The sequence below is a fragment of the Danio rerio genome, chromosome 3, assembly GCF_049306965.1.
Source record: "Danio rerio strain Tuebingen ecotype United States chromosome 3, GRCz12tu, whole genome shotgun sequence".
In the NCBI taxonomy this organism is placed as follows: Eukaryota; Metazoa; Chordata; class Actinopteri; order Cypriniformes; family Danionidae; genus Danio; species Danio rerio.
The window spans coordinates 67,260,859-67,276,804 of record NC_133178.1 but is presented as its reverse complement, the minus strand read 5'-3'; the positions used below and the strand labels follow the sequence as shown (position 1 = coordinate 67,276,804).

The 15,946-nt window shown below is 40.3% G+C and overlaps 1 protein-coding gene and 1 long non-coding RNA gene across 2 annotated transcripts; one reads left to right on the top strand and one right to left on the bottom strand.

Moving 5' to 3' along the window:
• Window positions 1-3,479: 3,479 nt before the first annotated feature.
• zgc:174624 lies at window positions 3,480-9,791 on the bottom strand. Its single transcript, NM_001127472.1, is given in 3 exon segments — window positions 3,480-4,891; window positions 8,498-8,640; window positions 9,730-9,791. Coding segments are annotated over 2 exon segments (1,185 nt in total). The 5' UTR covers window positions 8,553-8,640; window positions 9,730-9,791; the 3' UTR covers window positions 3,480-3,761.
• Window positions 9,792-11,401: 1,610 nt separating this feature from the next.
• LOC141381327 (uncharacterized) lies at window positions 11,402-15,702 on the top strand. Its single transcript, XR_012401323.1, has 2 exons — window positions 11,402-11,544; window positions 14,046-15,702. It is a non-coding gene; the product is annotated as an uncharacterized lncRNA (long non-coding RNA).
• Window positions 15,703-15,946: the final 244 nt, after the last annotated feature.

The window sequence follows — 15,946 nt, the reverse complement described above, 5'->3', positions numbered from 1 at the left end:
TTTCTCTCCAGTGTGGGTCTTCATGTGTTGATTAAGGTTTGACAATTGTATGAAACTCTTCCCACACTGAGTGCATGTGAACTGTTTCTCTCCAGTGTGGATCATCACGTGTTGATTATATGATGATGATTGGCAGAAACTCTTCCCACACTGAGTGCATGTGTATGGTTTCTCTCCGGTGTGGATCTTTATGTGTTGAGTAAGGTCTGATGATTGTATGAAACTCTTCCCACACAGAGTGCAGGTGAATGGTTTCTCTCCAGTGTGGATTTTCATGTGTCTATAAAGGGATGTTGATTGGCTGAAACTCTTGCCACAATGAGTGCATGTGAATGGTTTCTCTCCAGTGTGGATCCTCATGTGATTCTTAAGGCTGCTATTTCTTCTTAAACTCCTTCCACACTGAGTGCAGGTAAAACAATTCTTGTCTCTTTTCAAAATATCACCAGTTTCTAAATGATTTTCCTCAATTTTGACATGATGTTCCTCCTCTTTAATCTCCTCGTACTCTTCTATTAGGTCTGAAATAAAAAGTTGAGTTTTTAGTAAGTCGTAGAAACTCATCAAAAGGTGTAAAGTGAAAAGACACTGGAAACACCGACTACACAAACTGTAATGTTGGTGCCCATCATGTTTAGTTCGATTTAATCTGAGTTCACATTTGTAAAGGGCCTTTTTTTTATATAGAATATAGCAAATGCGTCAGAATAAAGCACTGAATATTTTTAACAGAAATGACAGAGCTGAAATGTGCACCAATAAATCTGCAATATTAGTTTAATCTTAGTGAATGCAGGCCCTTTTGCGATGGTGTACACAATGTTAAACTTATTATTTAGCTGGCACTTGCACAGCTGACAACTTTGTGATGATTAAATAAAGGATTAAAACCTCTCACACTTAAAATGTTTAGATTCAGTGGCAAATACGGTTACCTGAACACCTAATTTTATATTATTTAATTTAATAAACTTTCACAATCTTTACCTTTAGGTGGTTTCCAAAATAAAATCTGTCAGGGTTGTTTTCATTCTCTTGTAGCAGTGAACATTTAGCAGTGAAAACAGGTCGCATGCCAACATTTCTAAACACTCGCACAAATGCCCCAAAATGTATTTTGAAGTCACATAGAAAAAAAATTCAGACCAAAGACCAAAATGGCTGCAATTTCGAGCCCTGTGTTCGAGCATAAGGATGTGCTTCAGTGCGCATGGCACACACAAGGCTAGAAGTCGATTATAGAGTTTGTGATTATTTCATTTGATCTCTGACTGCACGTCTTGGAGACTTGTGTGAAGAAAAAGACAAAGCTGTCAACTGATCACCACCTGGCAGTGAGCTGGATCTACTGGCAGAGGAAAGGACCGGACAGACCTGGCAGGCTCAAATGCATCATCAGGATCTTCTATGTGTGAACTACATATCAGAAGCATTTTTAACTCTCACTTTCACCAGTTCCCTGCAGCACTCCACAAACCCAGTGGTGGACACTGTAAGGGATACCATTAAGCTGAAGGAGGAGTCTTACCAGGCTTGGCTAGCTTGTAGGACTCCCGGGGCAGCTGATGGGTACCGACAGCCCAAGGATGCTTTACGGGCGGTTGCATAAAACTCAGACCTGGGAGGAGTTTGGGAAGACCATGGAAGAGGTCTAATTGTCATCCTCAATGAGAATCTGGCAAAACCATCTGGTGCCTAAAGATTTAAAAGCGGTTCCACACCTCAAGTTACTGAGGTAGTTTGAAAGCTCTGCAGGGGCAAAACAGCAGGGATGGATAAGGTCCATCCTGCGTAGCTCAAGTCTCTGGATGTTGTCGGGCCGTCTTAGCTAACATGCTTCTATATCGAGTAAGGGGACTGAACCTCTACAGTGGGCAACTTTGGTGGTGGTTCTCATTTTTAAGGAGGAGGACCAGAGTGTGTTCAAACTGGATTTGATTTCTGAAAGGATTCTACAGGATTTAAACTCCACTAATTGCAGATGATGCTGTCCTCTTGGATTCATGGGACATTGGGCGTGTACTGGGATGGGTTGTTGCTAAGTGTGAGGTGGCAGGGATAAGCCCATGGCCATGGTGGCTGACTGGAAAAAGGTGGCTTGCCATCTCCAGTTTGAGGAACAGTCCTTAAGCCAGATGGAGTTCTAGTACTTTGGGGTTTTGTTCATGAGTCAGAAAAAGATGGACTATAAGATTGAAAGGCAGATTGGTGGTTGATGTATTGGTCTGTTGTGGTGAAGAAGATGAGCCGAAAGGGGATGTTTTTAATTTACCGGTCTGTCCAAGATCCTACTGTTACCTATTGTCATGAGCGAACAGACAAGATCTGGAATACAAATGGCCAAAATGTTTCCTTCACAGCATGGCAGGGCACATCTCAGAGATAGTGTGAGGAACTCTGTCACCTGGGAGGAGCACAGAGTAAAGCTGCAGCCTGTCTCAGATGTTCATGGACTCCTACCTAGGGAGGTGTTCTAATTAAACAAGACAGTGAGAGTCCCCTTTATATAAATGATGAGTGCAAATCGTCTATAATTCCGTTTGACATATCCATTGAACAACAACAACATCAGAAAAGGCAGAATAAATTCACCAATAAGCTGAGACTTATCTAAACATGAAATGTTAAGATGGTAATTATAAACTCTTTTTACCAACGAGCGAATGCAGGGATGTCCAGACTCGGTCCTGGAGGGCCGGTGTCCTGCAAAGTTTAGATTCAACCCCAATCAGACACACCTGAACAAGCTGATCAAGCTCTTACTAGGCTTTCTAGAAACATCCTTGCAGGTGTGTCCAAGCAAGGTCGAGGTAAAATCTGCAGGACACTGGCCCTTCAGGACCGAGTCTGGACACCCCTGAGCTAATGGAAACATTTTACAAATAGTGTTTTAATATTGTAAAACTTAAGACCTCCCACTCTGCTAAAATAAGAAGAAAAAAATCATCAAGTTTGTATTAGATTAAAAAAGGAATTGTAGTAATCTAAAAAGACACTTGACCTTGAGAGTAAAGAAGCTTTATTTAAAAAAAGAAACTAATTCACAAGACAAGGCTTTCCAAACTTGGGGTTTTGGTATACAGCAATCTAAATTGAAGAACAAACTAAAGTGACTGAAATTATGTTATTTTTGAGTTCATTTAAGCAGTTAGAAACAGCTTTCCAAAATTGGGGGAATTGGTCCATTTACCATTGGCCCGTGGCAATTACACAATCAGTGGGTGTCTCCTGGGGCTCCGCCTTCTTTGAGGTGTGGTGTCTTCCCAGTGATTTGTTTCTCATTCAGGAAGTCAGACAGAGAACATCATTCAAAACAGCAACACTAGCCACATGAACACACTGGAGAGTGGAGCAGCAGAGCTGTACAGATGTATCCGCACCTGTACAATCACTCGCAGAGATTTTAAAGACTCGGAGGGGGAGTACCGTAAAGGTGCTGTTTGCCAGATGTTTGTTTTGTTTTCTCTCTCTCATCATCATGTTTCTTAAGCTGCACTGAACGAGTGAAACTGTGTAGACGTTGATCATGTCTGCGGTTTCCTTACAGTGAGAATCCTCTCATGTGTTTTAGGGTTCCTGATAGACTAAATTTCAGTGTGAACACTTGTATGGTTTCTCCCCAGTGTAAATAATTTCATGTGTTTTCAAATGTATTAACCGAATAAACCTTGTCACATTCTGAAAACTTGCAAGGTTTCTCTCCAGTGTGAATCCTCTGGTGCCGTTTCAATCCTCCAGCTGTAATAAATCTCTTCTCACACTCAAGACGCATAGACTCCCACACCAGTGTGGCTCTTCATGTGTTGATTAAGGGTTGATGATTGGCTGAAACTCTTCCCACACTGAGAGCATGTGTACGGTTTCTCTCCAGTGTGGATCCTCATGTGTTTATTAAGGTTTGATGAGCAGCTGAAACTCTTCCCACACTGTGTACATATTAATGGTTTCTCTCCAGTGTGAATAATCATGTGTTTATTAAGGTCTGATGATTGGTTGAAACTCTTCCCACACTGAGTGCATGTGAATGGCTTCTCTCCAGTGTGGATCTTCATGTGTAGATTAAGGTGTGCTGACTGGCTGAAACTCTTTCCACACTGAGTGCATATGAATGGTTTCTCTCCAGTGTGGGTCTTTAGGTGTCTATAAAGGGATGGTGATTGGCTGAAACTCATCCCGCACTGGGTGCATGTAAATGATTTCTCTCCAGTGTGGATCATCATGTGTAGTTTAAGGGATGACGAGTGGCTGAAACTCTTCCCACACTGAGTGCACGTGAATGGTTTCTCTCCAGTGTGGATCCTCATGTGCTGATTAAGGTTTGATGATTGGCTGAATCTCTTCCCGCACTGAGTGCATGCGTGTGGTTTCTCTCCAGTGTGGATTTTTTTGTGTTTATTAAGGGCTGATATTTGGTTGAAACTCGTCCCACACTGAGTGCATGTGAATGGTTTCTCTCCAGAGTGGATCCTCATGTGTACATTAAGTGACGATGATTGGCTAAAGCTCTTTCCACACTGAGTGCAAGTGAATGGTTTCTCTCCAGTGTGGATTTTATTGTGTTTATTAAGGGCTGATAATTGGCTGAAACTCTTCCCACATTGAGCACATGTGTAGGGTTTCTCTCCAGTGTGGCTCCTCATGTGTAGAGTAAGGGCTGATGATTGGCTGAAACTCTTCTCACACTGGGTGCAAGTGTATAGATTCTCTCCAGTGTGGATCTTCGCGTGTCTATTAAGGGATGATGATTGTCTGAAACTCTTTCCACACTGAGTGCAGGTGAAACGATTCTTGTCTCTCCTTTTCAAAATACCATCAGCTTGTAATTGAGTTTTGTCCTCAATTTTGACATGGTGTTCCTCCTCTTTAGTCGCCTCATTCTCTTCAATTAGGTCTGGAAAAAAAATCAGTTTTTATTAAGTCTTAAAAACTCTAAAAGGTACTGCAACATTGATTACTCAAACTGTTATACTGATGCACAATAATGTAAAATAAATCAGATCATATTTAGTTTAGTCCGTTACACATATACACATTTAAGCAGATTCTTACATGACTTTACTAAAAGTTATTCTGGTCCTATTGAGGAGACACAGGTTTAAAAACTGTAAATGGCCTTTTTTATTCATTTATATTCATAATTACAACAAAATGTTTTTCTAAAATTTGTAAAGCAGACAGGGAATACTTTCTCATTCTGTGCCTGACTGGCAAACACATGATAAAGTTCTAGGGTAACAGCTAAACAAACAGCTGAATGTCTGTGAATATTTGCCTCACAGACATGATACATACCTGTACAACATCTGGGATGTTCACATTTTCCCCTTCTGTGCTGTTGGGTCGTTTTCATCCATTCTGGGGTGATTTTGAGGGTTAAGGCTGATTTATACTTCGACGTTGTGCACGCGTATGCTCCAGCGCAGCCTATGAAGGGATGCATAGCCCTTGCCATAGCCATCGGTGACAATGACGCACACCTCTCGAAAAATTTAACTACACGTCGCAACAAAGCTCTGTGATTGGTCAGCTTGGTAGCGCTGAAAAATGGGGGCGGAGTTGAAAGCCGCGCTAAACAGCTCTTCGTCCACACTATCCACTTGTTAAGTGTGACGTCAATATCCAATCACTTTGCTCTAAAGTAAGGGGCCGCTTAACCATTCCACACTTTAACATGGCGAGCGGCGGCGAAGTGAGGCAAAAGTACAAGGATGCGCCAACGTCTTTCAAATCTGCGGTGTGCGGACATTTCGGTTTAGCCGTTGAGTATAATGCCAAAGAAAGAAAAACGGTGAACAAAAAAATAACTGTGCCAGCATCGTTTTACATGTGTATAACAATGACCACACATCTGCAGCGCCATCACCCAGCAATATCACTGTCTGAAGGCAGGAGAGCAGAGAAGCTAATAAAGTCCAACAAAAATCAACAATTACTCGCTGAATTCTTCCAGTAAACATACCCAACTGGTTCCGAGACACAGATAAAAATAACAAATGAGTGGGGTGTTCATTACTGCTAAAAATCGATCGATCCGAGTTACAGACTACAGTCTCACACTTTTTTTCAGCACCAAGATAATTCAGGTTTATTTATGTTTACTAAAGCACAAATATGTTTATTTGAAATGGTCAATTTATCTTTATTAACTTCACATGTATGTTTTTTTTTTTTAAATGTAGGAATAAATGTGTTTCCCAGTTTGTACATGGGCGACCAGCAGCTGTGAGATTTCAGAGTTAATTTTTTTTATACAATACACTAGGAACTACTCTACTGTTTTTGGCTTTTAAATCAAAGATGTATTGCAAAAAAATGTTTTTATTTTTTCTCCTTAACCTCTTGCTGTTCTTATTGGCCAAATATAGAACGACAAAATAACTAAATAAATAAAACACGTGTCAAGCCACGAGAACCGAACCGAAAACTGTTAAAAAAAAAAAAATAAAATAAATCAAGGTATGTATTGAACAGTAGGCTAACTGTACTGTTGCATATATACACACACACACACACACATGCCTAATATCTGATGGCAGATATGCCAAAGATATTCAGTGTTAAATTATTGGTGTCTGTGATGCAGCAGGTCCAGAGACTGTTGTGTACAATACGGTTTTATATAAAATTCACTGTAATGCATTAAGACTAAAAACGGGTCATAAACAAATATTTTCTTAATTAAAACGAGAAGCGCAGGTGTGGCCAACCCTGTTCCTGGAGAGCCACCTTCCTGCAGATTTCAATTGCAACCCATATCAAACACACCTGCCTGTAATCATCACGTGGTGTTCAGGTCCTAATTAATTGGTTCCGGTGTGTGTTATATGGGTACCAACTGAAATCTGCAGGAAGGTGGCTCTCCAGGAACAGGGTTGGCCACCCCTGGAGTAGGACTCAGAAACAGTATTCCTTACATCACCAAACGTGATGACCTAACAAGTGGATACAGCCCGATGAAGCGTGTTTACAAGTGTGAAGTTCCGTGAAGGAGCTCTAGATTGAAACGGTTGTTTTGTGTTCACTATATGATTAAAGTTGTTGCACGTCTGCCGAGTTTGAGCCACTTGTACATTAAGGGTTTAGAAAAAACAAAACACTAGAAACAAAAAAAAAACTCAACATAGAAAAACATAAACACCTCACTGCCAGCTAGCGTTTCAGAAGCGTGATTGCAGAGCAACACAAATAGCGCACAGAAATATAAATGCGCGACTACACGCATTACATGCGCCGTGGATCACGCTGATCACTCAACGCAGAAGTATAAACCAGCCTTTCATTTGGCCACAAATTTCTCTGTGCTTTTTGGAAACATCTTATTTTGACATATTTTGGGAAAATGCTTTGGAATAAAAACAAACTCAATGCACTCCCAACTTGACTCCCTTTATGTTATATTCATGGCTGTTTTTGCTCTATTGACTTCCATTATAACAACATCTCTTGTTATTGCAGAGGCATGACAGCATATAATCATGCATTTATGATTGTTGGTGTTTTCCCTGTTGGGAAGAGGTCAAATTTGTGATTTTTACTGTTGATCATCAGTTACAGTGCAAAAAAATAGTGCACAAGAAAAAGGCGAGAGGGAGGCATCTTTATTGCGATATGTTCCATGCACATCTTCTTCAAGAAGACGTTATGGTAATGTTAGATGTGCAAACTAGCATTAACCAGGCGGAGGAGGCTCAGCATGTTATCTTAATAGGAGAGAGACAGAAAGAAAAAACCCTGATGAGGAGAGAAACGGGAAAAAAGAGGTATAGTGTGTGTGATTTTGGATACTTTCAGCTTTATGATCATGTTGACCTATGCTGTTTGCCTACTTTTCATCACGAGGACAATAGAGAAGATACAGGGAGAGGAGGAGGGAGACAGTATGTAAACATTAATAAGTCATAAGTGTGTGTATTATGGACTCAGATCACATTACATCACACAATGTAAATCAGCATATTGTTTAAAGGGAATGAATAAACAGGGTAATTTAAAAACCATTATGATGAATTAGTTTTAAAAAAGCTCTATATACACATATTTGCTATCTGCTTTTAAGCCTGATTTCTGTGATGTTTGAATGCCCATATTTTTCACACACACAACACATACATGCTGCTTGGATATTATTGTAGCACAGTTTATGATTAATACAGTGTAATCAGACTTTAGCCCCAATATATTATATTTTTATAAATGTATTTATAAGAAACAGAAAACAGCAGAGGTGTCAGGGAGTGCCGACACTTATCCTCAGAGCCCAGAGGGTTAAATATTTAACAAATCTCCTTTCACTGAGCATTTGATCAGAACATGGGAATAAAAGACAACTGAGCTTCAGTCCCTATTGTTGACCTCGTGAACAGAAAGTGTGTTTATTTCTCTCTGTCTTTATAGAAAATCATTTGTTTCTGTACAGTAAATCAGATCAACTGTTCAAAGCTTTTCCTCATGATTGTTCTTCAGGCTGATTAATGAAGAATCAGGAATAAACACCAACCTATTTGTTGTTCAGTGTCTTCATGTTTAATTCTGCAGGGTTCTGGATCACTCATGTTCTCGCTGTCCTTCAATAAACTCTTCACTGGAGCCTGATGGGAATATCACAGTGTTTACAGCTGAACTGGAGGAGGAGGAGCTTCACTGGAGGAGGAGGAGCTTCACTGGAGGAGGAGATAATTATTATAATTAATATTCTGTTCACTTATATTTATATTTTAATGTCATATCAGCAGCACTGGCTATATTCATGACAACACTTGTATTAAATATTCAATATATAATTGATGATCATAACTGTTTCTGAAACATCATTAATTGGTTAAAAACACACAAATAACAGCAACACTGATAAAGTCTTATAAGCTCTTTCAGTCTGATCAATGATCAATATTGTACAATTCCTCCAGAAAACACATTTTTAAACATTTGCCTTCAAATATTTCCTGAATAAAACATTCTCTAACATCATTTACAAATATACACTCTATTAAAATATGTTTCACCATCAAAATATTCTCACACAAGTTACACATAGGTTTCTCTTCCCTGTTCAGTAAATATGTGTGTAAGTGTTGAGTGGCCGATTCTACATCTCATGTGTGCAGCGTGATCATGTCTCTGATTGCCAACAGTTATCTCTCAATACTGTAATACATTCATTATTAAGTGTTTTATACTATTATACTAATTCAATAAATATTTCCCCTTCGGTAACGTTATTATAAATCTTTGTTATGTATGAATGTTTTGTATGGAATAAAGATTGATTATACTAATTGTTATGGATTTATTTCTCTTCAAAGTTTACACAAGCAGATATTAAGTTAAAAAGATCAATAATCAATATTAAACAGCATTTAAACACTCTTAGGTCTACTTCTCATATGCAGAATAGTCAATATGTAAATAACCCAGCATCAAATGTAGTAAACCCAGATCTCCTCAGCTGCTACAGGCCTCTCCAGTCTTACATTTCTACGCTGTAACAGATGTGTTTGTTGGGAAGTTGTTTACAACACACCTCTGAAACAAGCACTTAGTGAAGGAATGAGATGGAGACACAAATGAAAGGTGGCCAGATAACCCGTGAGTAACGCATTACAGAAGTGTTTACAGCCTAGCATCGAGCTAAAAACATTAGCATTGAGCACATATGTTAAAGCAGTTCAACCCGCAAGATAATTGCAGCAAATCTGCGAACGCTACAAAGGTCAGATATAATACACTTACTTTGAATAGACGCACAACACCCGAAACAGAAGTGGAGTTAAAGCAATTCAACAGCAAACAGCAAAGCTCTGCACTCTCCGCCTCACACTGAGCGCCGTGGGCGGGGTGTTTGCCTGCACGCTCACCAGAGAAAGTTGATTGGCTGCCTTTATATCAATCAGTCTCTCGGCAACACAGGGGCTGTTTCTCAATATCAAGTACGCAAAGTATTGGACTTGCGTCCTTGGAAGTTCAGACTTGCCTAATTCAGACTTGGAAGAATAAACTCCCGAGGACGCAAGGACACAAGACGGGTACTTCTTCAAATGAAACAGCACGGCAGTACTTAACGTCACTTACCTCACCATGCATGGATTCATCAGTTTTACTGTACGTAATGTTACATTAACAATAAAATGATTTAATTATATCAAGCACGACCCCATAATTAATATAATATTGTTATTGTAAATCTACATTTTTGATTTAAGAAAATGTACACATAAATTTATATAAATGTGAAGTAAAATGAGTTATTATACACAGACACGTGTCTTTGATTATCAGATTTAATCAACTACAATAATAATTATACAAGTATATTCAATAAGAAATAAAGAAATACACGATAAGAAATAAAGATTATGTCAAACAATTTGGTAAACAAAGACAAACAGCGTACAACACGGTAACAAAATAAAGACAATTATAACAGGTAACAAAATAACACTGCCAAAATAATACACCTGAGGACAAATAATAGATTTATAAGACCAAAAACTGCCCGTTAGATGTTCACAAGATTTATTAAATATCACATTATGACTACAATAGAGTGATGAGATCTAGTGGTACATCAGAGATGGACTGGCCGAAGTAAAGCTCGGCGGGGGAGCTGATGACGGAGCTCATAAGCTGAGGCACATCGTCAAAGACGCGCTATCTTTGTGAATACACTGTCGATTCGAGTTTAAAAAAACTACATTCTCGCCCAAAAAAACTGTTAAAACTTTACTTAGTGACACAGTAAAGGAGTATTTTTAAAACTGTGAATTTTCTCCTCCACCATTAGCGTTTGCTGGTTTAGCTCCAATGTAATCTGGCATACTGAGCTTCGCAAGTTCGCACACGTCACTTCTTGATGCATCCTTGGCCAAAGGGGCAGAGCAAGTACACATCCGGGAATTTCATCTGTACTTGGCTAGATGTGAACTTTGAATTGAAACAGTACTTTGGCGAAGGTTGATGACGTTTCATGAGGACACAAGAACGCAAGTACAGACAAGAACGCATATTGAGAAACAGCCAGGGAAACATTTGCGTTTAGAAGATTGATTCTTCTTCTTCAGTCTCTTCAAAGGAATATAACATTGTTTCTGTGCAATCCCTGATTGTATAATACCTTCAGTCAAGTCTGGTGAGAGAACATTTTGTCCTCTTTTAAGTGTGCTTGCATGAGAAGCAGAAGTGTCTGTGGTTTTTTGTGTGTGTGTGTGCATCGGAGGTCTGAAGGTCAACGTCTGGTTTCGGTTTTGCAGACAGCTCCCACACTGGATGGAAAGCCCCGCTATATATACATTTCTTCTTTATTCTGTTTGTATAACATGCCCATATTAAGAGTGTCTTCCTTCTTCTGTATAACTTTTAAAGGTCAGCCCACTATGTATATATGTCCCTGCTCATCCTTATCATCAGGCTTGCAGAATAAACCATTCTAACTACAGTTTGGTCTCTTCTCATGTCTCCGGGTCGACCTGATGAACTTTGCTGAATCTGGTGCCTAATATAGGGGAAATCTTACAGATCTGGGGGCTCGTCCGGGATACATCTGATCAGGTAAGAGAATTTTTATTCACACTGCCTGCTCCGGTGTATCTCAGGAAATCGTAAGATTTTAGTTAAAATTAGGTAAGAGAGGTCTGTGCTCTAGAGCACAGAACATCCTGTCAAGTTTACTTTCAACAGTAAATTGCACAGAAGGATTTGTGTCGTCGTACTCAATTAAATTTGGGTTCCACAAATCAGGAAAATTTATTAATTTGACACTTGCTAGCCTGTCAAGTTTACTTCAAACAGTAAATTGCACAGAAGGATTTGTGTTGTTGTACCCGATTAAATTTGGGTTCCACAAATCAGGGGATTTAATAAATTTTAGTAAATAAGTATTACGCACCAGCTTCAGCAATATGGGACAAGGATATCCAAAACCAGAACCCAGTGAGAGTCCAAAAGAGTGGATGGATAGATGTGGCTGGGGATTTTACACTGAACCCTGGCTGTCCAATTTAGCTGGGTGGACAGAGGGACAATCTCAATGGAGAGACTTTCCTAGGGAAGGAACATTTGACCCAGGTTTCCTTCAGTTAGCTTACAAATTGATATGGGGATCCAGAATGGAATGACCAATATATGATGAATGGATATGACACATGGTATAAAATGAGTTCTATATGAAGGGATAAAAAAAAGGCATTTTTACACCCAAAACTGTTTTGAAATCTGTCCCCAAACCTAAAAGCAGAAGTAATACTGCCCTTACGGCAGATAAGAGAGGCTCTCTTGCAGCTGCTAAAACCACCATGACGTCACCACCCCCTTATACGGGGCCTTCGCAATCTATCTCATGCTCTGCCAGCGCTCCTCCTGCAGTGCCTTCTATTTATCCGTCTCTGACAGAAATGATTAAAACTAAACCAGACCCCTCCGACAGCACGGAGGGCACTACTTTAGCTTCTAATGTGGCTGCGGTGTGGGTTGCTAAACCACGAGGGATAGAGATAATTCCGCCCTCACCCTCTGTTCTGAAGGATCTCATATCTCTTTTACCAGAAGTGGACAAACCACTGCAATTTGTAGACATGCTGTTGCGCAGCTCGCGTCACTGCCAACTAATTGGGGCAGATTATCGATTTATCCTTTAAACCAAAATGGGTTCGTCCTATGACGATGACGAAATAACAACAAAAATACCTGCTCTTGATCCCAAGCATGATATAGTACACACAGAGACAATTAAGGAAGAAACAGATGAGGGTAAAAAGACACGTACTCGTATAAAAACACGCCTCGCGTGGAAAGATGATCAGGAGGAGCTCCTGACACATCTAAAACAGCAGCTTACTAAATACTTAGTACCATACTTACTGGTCTGAATGTGACGCAACGACTGATCCTAATGGAATAATGCTAGATGGCAAAGGCCGTTTATGCCTGCCATCATCCTGTGCACCTTTTCTCGTCCGCGAGTTTCACGGTGTTACACACCGCGGCCGAAGAGGGGTAATAGACACAATGAGTTAATAGACACAATGAGTTAATAGACACAATGAGTTAATAGACACAATGAGTTCCTTTTTATGCATCAATAATTTACAGCACCATGTCAATAACACGCTAGACAGATGTCTGATATGTGCTCAAAATAACATCACTAAACCTCAAGCTAAACATCAACAATTGCCCCTTCCTGAAACACCTTTTCAGGAATGGCAGGTAGATTTTACACATCTGCCAAAGAGGGGTCCTAATAAATATTTACTGGTTTTTGTGGACAAATTTTCAAAATGGGTTGAAGCCTTCCCATGCAGTAAGGAAGATGCTAATACAGTTGTCAGATGTTTGACAAGAGAAATCATTCCAAGATACGGTATACCATGTGCCATAGACTCAGATAAGGGAACCTCATTTACTGCGAAAGTAATACAAAATCTAGCTTAAGAACTCCAAATTAATTGGCAGCTACATATTCCCTATCATCCACAATCATCTGGCATAGTAGAACGAACTAATAGGACCATCAAGGACAAATTAAGAAAGGCTATGCAACATGCAGGGCACTCAAATTGGCTCGCCTTGCTACCTCTCGTTTTAGCAGACATGAGGATGTCTCCTCACAAAAGTCTTCACGGTCTCTCTCCTTATGAGACTGTGATGGGACGACCCTTTCCCTCACCATGGAGGCAAAGGGGTACCACACTGGGTGACGGTTCTTTGGATATTCATATGAGTGAATGTGCACAACAGCTACTAACAACATTGCATGCATACTGGACTAATATACATTCTGGTTCAGCCCCGATGCCGGTAGACCCAACACACCCATTTAAGGCTGGTGACAGAGTAATGATTAGACAGTTCAATAAAATGAGCACAGAACTGGGGGACCCCAAATATGGCCCCCCGACGGATGTCGTGGCTGTAACCAGAACCGCCGTTTTAACCTCCTCTTCTCCACAGTGGATCCATGCAACCAGAATAAAACGAGCACCTATTGAATAATAAAAATGTATAAGTTTTGTACTATGATAATCTGTCTGCAGACTCTCTTTGTTTTACAGATACTTCGGGGGCCCCCACATCAGCTAGCACCTCCACGCAGCATAACTACTAGAAGGATCAGCATGAAGTGGCTATGGACATTGGGACTGTTTCTCTTTCTTGTTGCTCAAGCTAATGCAGCCAGGCTGAAACGCTGGACACATGATCATGAATTTGGATGGGCAGAGGATGGGGCTGACAATCCAATTGAAATAATATGTGGTATCAATATGTAAATGAGTTTTAGCTAGGTCATATAATGTATCTGGTTGTTATGTATGTTCTGTTATGCCTCATTCAGCCAAGCAAACCCCTCTTTATGCCAAACCCATGAATAAAACAGCTGCTAAATGTTCTGCCAGTTTTGCAGGATCAGGGTACCAGAATCCATATATAATTGTCGATGACTACGATCCATACCGGATTGGCATTAGAAATGGTACATGTGATGCTCTATTTTGGGTAAAATTTGGCCATGCTAAACCCTCACCTATTAGCCACAAGGTTTTTATTAACCACTCTATTACACACCCTGTGTGTTATAACCAGACCATGGGCTCTCATTTCATGGGAAGCACTGTTAACTGTCAACAAATTGCCTCCTCGGGAGAGGGGGCCCCAGTCGACATCTCAGGACCCTCAAATGGCACTTATGTGGTCCAGGGTGGGTGGTGGTTGTGTGGGAAAAACGCCTACATGTCCCTACCGGCCAACTGGACGGGGCAGTGTGCCCCTGTGCATGTGACTGATCACACTTTTATTGTGACAGCCCAGGTCCTGTCCGCGCAGCAAAGAGTTAAACGCAGTGTCCCTGAAATGAAGCCCCATGACTCTGTATGGGGTACTGATGTGCCCGAGGATTTCAAATTATGGACCACTGGTAACAAAGTGGTATTGGCTCTATTTCCGCAAATAGGTGTGGGAAAAGCTCTACTAAGAATTGAGACCCTGGACTATCGCATGGGCCTATTCCTGAATGCCTCAAAAATAATTAATGAAGCCCAGAATAAGGAACTTGGAAACTTACGTACCATGGTTTTGCAAAATAGAATGGCTCTAGATCTCTTAACAGCATCCCGGGGGGGTATGTAAATGAGTACTGCTATGTCTACTCTCCAAGGGTTAAAAATTGCCATGACTTCTGATTATGTCCCAGACACTACATGGGGTTGGATGATGGGTCTGTTCGGCTGGGTAACTCCTTTCCTCACTATGATAATTCCTGTATGTATTATTTTCCTTCTTATTTGTTGCTGTGGCCCCTTTCTTTTACAATGTTTGATGAATCGTGTTTATGCTACAATGGACAGTATGATGGGTCAACGATATGATAGATTCCTCTGCGTTAGGCCTTTGGCCTAAAAGAGGGGACTGAGAGAACATTTTGTCCTCTTTTAAGTGTGCTTGCATGAGAAGCAGAAGTGTCTGTGGTTTTTTGTGTGTGTGTGTGCATCGGAGGTCTGAAGGTCAACGTCTGGTTTCGGTTTTGCAGACAGCTCCCACACTGGATGGAAAGCCCCGCTATATATACATTTCTTCTTTATTCTGTTTGTATAACATGCCCATATTAAGAGTGTCTTCCTTCTTCTGTATAACTTTTAAAGGTCAGCCCACTATGTATATATGTCCCTGCTCATCCTTATCATCAGGCTTGCAGAATAAACCATTCTAACTACAGTTTGGTCTCTTCTCATGTCTCCGGGTCGACCTGATGAACTTTGCTGAATCTGGTGCCTAATATAGGGGAAATCTTACATCTGGCCATAAAGTTTTTTACATTATTTTATATTTGACTGCACAAATGTTCTCAGTACATGTCAAACAGAGACATTCGCTCAATTATTAATAGATCTCAGATTTCTTTACCAGTTTTAAGAATAATATATTCACATGGTGGCGCAGTGGGTTATGGAAGGCCGTT